Genomic DNA, 10,405 nt, shown 5'->3' on the forward strand with positions numbered 1-10,405 from the left:
AAACATCAATGATGAGAGAGAATCATTGATGGACTGCCTCCACATGACCCCCACTTGGGATCGAGCCCACAACCCGGGCATGTGCCCTGACCAGGAATCAAACTGCGACCTCCTGATTCACAGGTCGACACTCACAAACACTGAGCCATGCCAGCTGGGCTGTTTCATCTTACTTTAAAGTTAAGTATATTATTCATGTGAAAATGGTACATTTAACGAAAGACAGCAACTGGGTGGATCCTTCCTTCCAATAAATTTATACTTTGACCCACTATCAGACTGACATAACCATGAGAATAGAGACTGTTTAAAAAAAAATAAGCCAGTCAGAGAAAGACAAATACTATATGATCTCACATGTAGAATCTAATGAGCAAAATAAACTGATGAACAAAATGGAACCAGAGGCATGGATCCATGGAACAGACTGACCGATATCAGAGGGGAGGAGATGGGAGGGGATGGATAAAAGGTGAAGAGATTAGCCAAAGATTAGCCATATAGGCACAGCCCGTGGACACAAACAACAGTGTGGTGAAGGCCAGGGGAGAGGGATGGGGTTGGGTGAAGGTGGGCAAAGCGGGGGGGGGAAAGTGGGGTACATCTGTAACAGTGTCAACAGCAAAAAAATAATAACAATAAAACGCACAGTAAAAAAAAATTAAAACCCATAAAGTAACATCACCTTTGGAAACTCACTATAGATTTATTTAAAATAATAAAAAGAGGTTTTATTTTATTCCATTGTGGATGTCACCCTGCTTGCTCAACAGAACCTGAATTATGTCATCCAAAAATAAGCCAAATATGTCAGATGCCTGTACTCATCACCTCTGAAACTATAGCTGAATTGTCACTTGGTCCGATTATCCATAATTTAGGTAAGATTTGCCATGCCAGGACCCAGTGAAGGCAAAATGTAATCATCTTACGACAAAAATGACAAGTCTATGAGTAAAAAAGATGATTACTTTAATAAGGGTAAGAACTCTTAATGGACAAGTAAATACCAAACTGATTAGAGAATCTTAGTGGAAAAGAGTGGCATAAACAAGATGAGGAAGCCTTCTGGTTGGGCCAACACCCATTGGGGAGAGTATATAAGAGCCCCAAAGCCAGTGGAGACATTTGCGTCTCAGAAACCTCATCTTTCTTTTCGGAAAAGCCGAAAGCACACCGGCTTCCCACCGCCATGGCTTGCTGTACCCCCTGCTGCTGCAGCGTCCCCACCGGCCCCGCCACCACCATCTGCTCCTCGGACAAATGCTGCCGCTGCGGAGTCTGCCTGCCCAGCACCTGCCCACACACCACTTGGCTACTGGGGCCCACCTGCTGTGACAACTGCCCCCCACCCTGCCACATTCCTCAGCCCTGTGTGCCCACCTGCTTCCTGCTCAACTCCTGCCAGCCCACCCCATGTCTGGAGACCATCAACCTCACCACCTGCACTCAGCCCTGCTGTGAGCCCTGCCTCCCAAGCTGCTGCTGATGGGGCCGCTTGGCTCAGCGCCTGATGATGCAGAACCCAGAAGCTCTCTGTTCAGTATTCACTTGCCTCGGTAGTTTACCAGATGCCGAGGCCGACCAGAGGGCACAAATGTGGAAAACCTACCTTTCGTTTTAATGGAAAGAAAAATTTAAAAATTGTTCTGGCTATTTGGCTGGATAATCATTGGGTTCATTTGGGCAGGTGAATATCATCTATTATCAAAGGACATTAAAATCTGTGAGACTTCAGACAATATTTTCTTGGTCATTTGCTTCCTAGATCCCATTTCTTGTCTTGGATATTTTCATAAAGGGAAAAAAAATTCGTAATGGGTTTTCCAATAAACTTTGTTTCTCTGGCAATATGTGTTCTTTATTTGTGTTGTTGATATATTTTTTCATGTTTTTAAGAAGGTAAAAGATGATTATTTTGTTATTTTTTAAAAGAATCTATTAGCTAGGAAGGACTGAAATAAGCTTACTAACATGGCTTGCTAACTTTTAATTGGTAATCTTTTATGTTCACCTTCTCTCTCCTCTTACTCAGAAAAATACAATTTTGGGGGTGAGCCAACATTTATTTACTTATCCTTTGATAGGTAAATTACATGTATTAACTCATGTAATCTTTAAAATAGCACTAGCAGATGAGAAAAATGTAGCTTTAAGAGTTATTCAACATTCTCAGAGTCATAAAGTTGGTTACTAAGAAAACCAGAATTCAGTTCCTTGCACGTGTGACTTTAAAGGCCAATTATTTCTACCACATCACAGAGCCTCCAATACTAAAAGAGCCAGAAGCTTAATGAAGTTATGACATTAACTTAAAATATGCACGAGAAATAAAAAGTGTAAGAATCTTAAAATCACCATATCCAATTGTAATAGAAAAAGATAGATTGGCTCATAGATTAAAAATGACAGCTACTCAATTCTAAGATCTGGGTCATTTAGTGGACCTACCAATTTTGACTTCATTTTTCCTTAGGAAGAACATCAAGTGGACACTCTAGTAGCAGGGCACTAGGAATATACCTCTCTACCTCCCACCATCCTCAGCACAGAGGTCTACCCCAGTAATCAATACAATGCCAATACCAGTACTTTTCAGGTGATAAACTGAGAACTAGAGCTAAAACCCTGATTAAACATGATTTAATTGACTACTTCATTTTACCAAACTGCTTAATTTTTCTCATACAGATGATCCTTTTCCCAGCCTTAAGAGATCATATGCATTATATATATATTACATATACAACATGTCTTATATATATGTAATATGGCATATTATATATAATATTACATGTATAATATATGTAACATATATAAAAGCACAAGTCAAAATCTGAAAAAGCAATGAACTAAACCAAAACAGTATATGTGAAAAAGAAAAAGGTAGGGCAAGGACGGGGGGAAGCAAATGCCTTTAAATAAGCATGTTTTTAAATGTCCTGGTCAAGATGGCAGAGTAGGTAAATGGGGTACTCACATCCTCCCACAACTACATCAAAATTATAACTGAACTACAGAACAACCATCATTGAGAACCACCCGAAGTCTAGCTGAAAAGAAGTCTTATAACTAAGGATATACAGAAGAAGTGACATGGGGATAGGCAGTGGGGGGCTGAAACTTGGAAGTAGCTGGCCCCACACCCATGTGTGGCCATTTAAAACCAGGAGGAATATCTCAGTTATAGAAGTCCCCCCTGGGGAGTGTGGAGTCCCAGCCCTACACCAGACTCCCCAGCACAGGGAAGGAGGAGGAGGAGAAGAGGGGGGAGGGGGAAAGAGATGGAGAGGAGAAAGAAGAGGAGGAGGAGGAGGAAGAGGAAGAGGAGGAGGAGGAAGAGGAAGAGGACGAGGAGGAGGAGGAGGATGAGGACGAGGAGGCAATAAATACATATCTATCAACAATTGCTTTAATGCAAATTGATTAAATGCTCCAATCAAAAGACATAGAGTGCCTGAATGGATAAGAACACAAGATCCACACATATGCTAGCAAGAAACTCACTTCAGACAGAAAGACACACAGACTGGAAGTAAAGGGATGGAAAAAAATATTTCATGAAAAGGGGAGGGGGGGGAGCATGGGTAGCAATACTGATACCAGACAAAATAGACTTTAAAACAAAAGCTATAACAAGAGACAAAGAAGGACCCAGCAATTCCACTTCTGGGTATTTATCTGAATAAACCCAAAAACTAATTCAAAAAGACATATGCATCCATATGTGCATTACACCATTATTTACAATAGCCAAGATATGGAAGCAACCTAAGTAGCCAAAAATAAATGCATAGATAAAGAAGTGGCACATATTTACAACGGAATATTACGAGGCTACGAGAAAGAATGAAATCTTGCCATTTGTGACAACATGGGTGGACCTAGAGGGTATTGTGCTGAGTGAGATAAGTCAGACAGAGAAAGACAAATACCGTGATTTCATTCATATGCCAATCAAAAGAACAAAATAAATGAACAAAACAAAAACAAACTCAGAAAACAACTTGACAGTTGTCAGGGGGGAGGATTTGGGGTGACTGGGTGAAAAAGGTGAAGGAATTAAGAAGTACAAATTGGTAGTTACAAAATGGCCATGAGGATGTATAGTATATAGTCAGTAATACTGTAATAACTACGTATGGTGCCAGATGGGCACTAGATTTATTGATGATTTTGTAAGTTATATAAATGTCTCATTACTCGGTTGTACACCTGAAACTAATATAATATTGTACATCAACTATAATTGAAAAAATTTAAAAATATTTTTAAAAGTGAAAACTAAATGTCCTCAGTGTGCCTGTCAGTCTCTCCAGAGAAGAATTTCTCAGAGGATCCCACAGCTTGTTAGTAGCACATCTTTCAATGAACAGAACTTAGAAGCCATGAGGTAGATGGGACACAACCCAGGACACAAGTCAACAAGGAATTTAGTCCATTTACTCACTCCTGTGGCCAGTATTTGAGTGCCTCCCCTGGGCTAGGAACCATATCCATGCTAGAAGTATAAAGATAAAAGAAATGTGATTACCTAAGATACCCTCAAGTTTCTCTCAAATCTGAGGAAGTTATTATAAACATGATTTACGTGCTCTATATATGTTGAGTGAATATAATTATAATGCTGTGTGATTTCTGCTGTGACTGAGCTGTGAGCAGCAAGCATGCAAACATGCACACAGAGTAACTAAAGCCCAGATTTGGTGATTCAGTAACAGGGTGAGGGATGGTTATGGAAAGCTCCGAGGTATCCAGGCTTGAGCATTACAAGATGACAAGGCAGAGGGGTGGGGAGCAGTTGTACCAGACAGAACAGCAGCTTAGTAACTCATGGATGTATTGACCATGGGGAGAAGAGGATGAGGCGAGCAGCAGAGAAGAAATGCAAAGGCCCTGGGGTGATGGCTCCCCAGAGGAAGGGGTCTAGATGAAAACCTCAAAGCAATGAGAGATTTGAAGCAAGAGACTAACAATCATATTTTACTTCTGTTTCTTTTTTATTGTCAATCTTTAATTTTTGCCTTCACTGTCACAGACGCCCCTATTGCTTATAGAATGGCATACTTAAAACTGGGCACGTTCCAGGGTGTGTGTGTGTGTGTGTGTGTGTGTGTGTGTGTGTGTGTAGATTTTTAGCACTTCGAAAATCTACCATCTAATCAGGAGTCATCATGGTTTTCCCACATTTGCTTAAAGGAAAAAAGATACCCTTTGTTTCTAAAAATAAACTATGTTTAGTATCTCTGACACATACTGTACACTTCATTTTAAACCACATAAAAGTAGCTCAATCCGTATAGGTCCTATATTTAGTGTTTAACAAGTCAGTCACCAGACCACCTAAGGCAAATCACCTCACTTCTCTTTGACTCACCATCCTAATGTGGAAACAGAGGAAAGTAATTCTCAGATTTCTTGACCACTGCAGAGAAAATAAATTTAAATAAACTATTGCAAGTCTTTTCAATAAAAGAGATGAATTTATCACTATAAACTTATTTTACAACTATTTCTAATGTGTATCCTTAAGTCAATACTTTACACAGAACAGTAACAATTCCTTTATCCTTACAATTTTGACTCAAAGTCACACTGTATTCTAAATAAGAGATTGATATCTTTCTACCATGAAATTCTAGTTGTGGAAGTCTGCAAGCCCCTTTGTAATGTTTTTCTTAAAAATTTCGAAATAATTTCCTTCTGCTTATTGTTTTTCTGCTCTTAGAATCTAGTCTTCTTTTGTTGTATCAAAATGTATAACAATAATAATTTATAATAATATATTATGTGTGTGATAGACCTTCTATCAGACTCTAAGTTCCATGAGAACAAGGATGGTGTCTTTTTTTTAATTGATTTCAGAGAGGAAGGACCTCGGAAGAGAGAGATAGAAACATCAATGATGAGAGAGAATCATTGATCGGCTGCCTCCTGCACACCCCACACTGTTGGGGATGGAGCTCACAACCTGGGCATGTGCCCTGACTGGGAATCAAACCCTGATCTCCTGGTTCATAGGTCAACGAATACTTCATCAGATCAACTGATGCAGATAAAGGTGAGAAGAATAAAAACTGACCAGCACTAGACTACAGGGGTACTATGATGCAATATTCCCCAGCAGGGCTGTGTTGGACTTATAATAGCAGAAGGCTTTGGTGATACCTCATAAAGCTTCTGTTCCCGTGACAAACAGCAAGAGTAATCAGCTCAGAATTAGCCAGGAACTCACATAAAGGTTAATTAGAATAGAAACTATTTACAAGCATCTAAATGTCCAAGGATAATGGACACGCTAACATAAACAAGAACCAGGAAAGAAGCCTTCTGCTTGGACAACACCCACTGGGGAGGGTATATAAGAACCCCAGAGCAAGGAGACCTTCGTGTCTCAGAAACCTCCTTTGTCTTGAAACCAAACCAATAAAAATCACAGAGTCCCACCGCCATGGCTTGCTGTACTCCCTGCTGCTGCAGCGTCCCCACCGGCCCCGCCACCACCATCTGCTCCTCGGACAAATGCTGCCGCTGCGGAGTCTGCCTGCCCAGCACCTGCCCACACACTACTTGGTTACTGGGGCCCACCTGCTGTGACAACTGCCCCCCACCCTGCCACATTCCTCAGCCCTGTGTGCCCACCTGCTTCCTGCTCAACTCCTGCCAGCCCACCCCGTGTCTGGAGACCATCAACCTCACCACCTGCACTCAGCCCTGCTGTGAGCCCTGCCTCCCAAGCTGCTGCTGATGGGGGCCGCTTCCCTCAGCGCCTGGAGTGAAAGAGTCTACCCAGAAGCTTTATTGTTCACCCGTCTCAGTATCTGCAACTAATTGACTTTGCTTTCGAAGTTGGAACAAGGATGGCATGATTACTGACACACCACCACCACCACCCCGCAAAAAAAAAAAAAAAAAAAAGAAGAAGAAGAAGAAACCAAGAGGCTTTCAATGCCATGTAGGGATATCAGTAATCAAGGACAATTGGAGCAGGTAGATGCCTAGGAATTTACCAAAGTTGTTCAATTCCTTCATAGCAAAGCATATCTTTCTTTGGGTGTTTGGGAATTCTGTTTTCAGTCTTGGATGGCATCTTCCTAGAAACTGAGCAGCTTCTTCATGATCATTCTAATAAATTTTACGTCTCTGGCATAGCACAAATGTTTACAATTGCTTTGTTTTCTGTTAACTCATCAAATGTATTTATTAACTAAAAAAGTTGGCATTTTAACCAGTTAACTGCCACGATATTTTGAATGTGATTAAAAAAGGTCTGCTGCTTGCGTCTATAGACGCTTATGGCATACAAATGGTTAAGTAAAACTGAGAACATCTGCAAGACTGAAAATGGTGGCAGTACAAATATTTCATGCTTGTAAAAAAACTAAATGTTCTTGCATAAGAGATGGTTTATTATACTGGCATACATGAAAGTAGAATTTCTCTAACTTGTCCATTCAAAAAATGGTTTAAGATAGGTTGGAAAATACTGAACATAATCTGAAGATCAAATATGATCCTATATAATAAAAGGCTTATATGCAAATCAACCAAACAGTGGAACAACCGGTCTCTATGACGTGCAATGAACACCAGGGGGCAGATGTTCAATGTAGGAGCTGTCCCCTGGTGGTCAGTGCACTCCCACAGGGGGAGCACCACTCAGCCAGAAGCCAGGCTCACGGCTGGTGAGTGCAGTGGCAGTGGCGGGAGCCTCTCATGTCTCCGTGGCAGCGCTAAAGATGTCTGACTGACGGCTTAGGCCTGCTTCCCTGCAGGGAGCGGGCCTAAGCTGGCAGTTGGACATCTCCCGAGGGCTCCTGGACTGCAAGAGGGTGCAGGCCAGGCCGAGGGCTCCCCCGCTCCACACCGAGTGCATGATTTTCGTGCACCAGGCCTCTAGTATAACATATTAACTCATCAAGGTGACCTGATCTATTTATGCAAAAAATTAATAATATAATATCATTATAGAATTTCTAATTTTTTAATATTTACTGAATGTTCTGCATTTTATTGTCCTTGCTTAAAATGAGCTGACAGTCTGGCAGGTTAGGTATATACATACAGAATACCCACTCATTCCTTCAGACAATTAACCATTATTTATTGAATGCCAGGCATTGAATTAAAATAAGAAAATACAAGTGATTTACCATTTTAGTAAAGTGCTGTGCTACTATAAAATTGAGAACAATTAAGAAATTAAGATTGCTGCCATGGTGATGAGGAAGAGACACAGTCAAAGACAAATTGACTGGAGTTAGGGGTCAAAAGGGTATGGAAGAAAAGAGGGCATCAAAGGAAAACTAGGCAGTGGAGTTATGTCACCAACTAAACAAAGAGTTGGAGAGAAGGGAGCATAGAAAGAGGAGAAATTTTAAAAAAATAATTGGTGTTCTGCTGCAGACATGTCAAGTTTGAGGCACAAGTGGCATATCTAAATAGAGTTTAGGCAGCTGGAATTTTCACAATGGTGCAAGGAAAGGAAGAGGTATGAGAAAGGATGCAGAAGTCTGTGTAAAAGTTTTTAATTAAGTAGTTGCAGGGGGCTGGGTTGCATGGACACAGGGTAAAATTCCATAAGGCTAGCAAAGAGTGCCTGCTGGGGGATAAAGAGTTCAGTGAAGATACAGAAGTCATTCAACACTAACTGAATGTGCCAGCCCATTCAGAGTACCTCAGGCATTCGTTCAATGTTCCAGAAAGATACACCAAAAGAGTAAGGATCACAATAAAAGTATACCTGCCCTAGAAAAATCTAAAAAGCCAAACCTGAGAGGATCAAGAGGAACTTCTAGTGACTTAACTTCCTATCAGAATAAGACTCAAAACTTTGCAATATAATCAAGACTTCCTAAAATATATCATCCAGAATGTACCACATGTAATTAAAAATTGTCAGCCATGTGAAGAAGCTGGAAAATGTCTTCCACGATTCAGAGAAAAAGCAGCCAATAAAAACAGGTCCCTAGATACACAGATGTCAGAATTAGCAGACAAGAGTTTTTAAACATGCCTGGCTGGCGTGGCTTGGGGGTTGAGCAAATAACCAAAGTGTCCCTCAATAGACGACTGGGTAAAGAAAATGTGGTACAAACATATAGTGGAATACTACTCAGCCTTAAGATGAAATACTGCCATTTGTGACAACATAGATGCATCTTGAGAATATCATACTAAGTGAAATAAGTCAGCCAGAAACATCAAGAACCATATGATTCCACTCAAATGTGTGATATAAAAATTGAAAGCAACAAATAAACAAACAAGAAAAACAAATAACCAAAAACAACCAAGAAAACCAGACAACAATATGATGGTTGGGAGAAGTAGTAAAAGGTAAAGGAGGTCAAATACATGGTGAAGGAAGAAGATTTTTTGAGTGGTGGGCACACAATGAAATATAAAGATAATGTATCATAGAATTGTACACTTGAAATCCATATAACTTTATTAACCAATGTCACTCAATAATTTTTTAAATGAATGACATTTCCATATCTCAGAAGAAAAGCCTCCCATAGCTTGATTGACCCTACTCTGAAGTGTAATCACTGAGGATTTCCAAGAGTCTAAAAGATTGAAACTTAGAATTTATATTTCACTCTTATTAGGAATTCAGGAAAAAAAACAGTATCCTTGATCTAAAACAGAGGCATAGGAAATGTGGAGAAGGCATGTTTCAGGACATTAAAAATCACAGCCCAGGTCTTGATAACCAACAAAAGATCTGCTGTTTTATTTATATTTTGGCCTGGAGGGCATAAATTATGCCCATCAATCATGTAAAGTGACTTTTCAATTTGCACACAGACAAATTTCATTTACACACAGAGAGACACACAATTTAAACCAGTACATGACTCCCTCTTCTACCATGTGAGCACAAAGGTCTTGCAAATATTGATAATCACACAGAACATTTTTATGGTGGTGGCACAAACAATATAAATGGTATTTAATGTGTTGTCATCTTAGTTATAAAAGGAGACATGAACAGTTTTCCATGCACAGCATCAGAATCTGTGGAAATACGATTTTCCTTATTTGTGATCACCTGTATTGGCCAAATATTCTCTTTCTTTCCTTATTCTGCCAAAAGGATGATGCTTCCTATGAAGATTTTCTAAAACAAGTATTTTATCCGACTAGCACATGGAAATGGTGTCCTTATTTAGTAACCTGAAGTTATGCCTCTTTTATGAGGCATAAAACTCCTTCTCAGCAAATAAACAACACTAATGAATGTTCACATGAAAACTGGTACCAACAGTGATAAAGAAAACATCCCGTGCATTCTGTAAATACCCATTTGGGGGCTATATAAAAGTCCCAGGAGGGAAGGAGTCTTTTGGAGTCAGGCAACTTGAGTTTTGCTGCTGATCTTTGTTCCTCGCTTCTTAAG

At 40.1% G+C, this 10,405-nt stretch overlaps 1 protein-coding gene across 1 annotated transcript; it reads left to right on the plus strand.

The window, feature by feature from the left end:
* The first annotated feature begins 1,192 nt into the window (after positions 1-1,192).
* Positions 1,193-1,489, plus strand: LOC102436995 (keratin-associated protein 3-3). Its single transcript, XM_006094957.3, has one exon. The coding sequence runs from the start codon at positions 1,193-1,195 to the stop codon at positions 1,487-1,489; it is 297 nt and encodes a 98-aa protein (XP_006095019.1).
* The last annotated feature ends 8,916 nt before the right edge of the window (positions 1,490-10,405 follow it).

Source organism: Myotis lucifugus, unplaced genomic scaffold (genome assembly GCF_000147115.1).
Source record: "Myotis lucifugus unplaced genomic scaffold, Myoluc2.0 scaffold_146, whole genome shotgun sequence".
Taxonomy (NCBI): Eukaryota; Metazoa; Chordata; class Mammalia; order Chiroptera; family Vespertilionidae; genus Myotis; species Myotis lucifugus.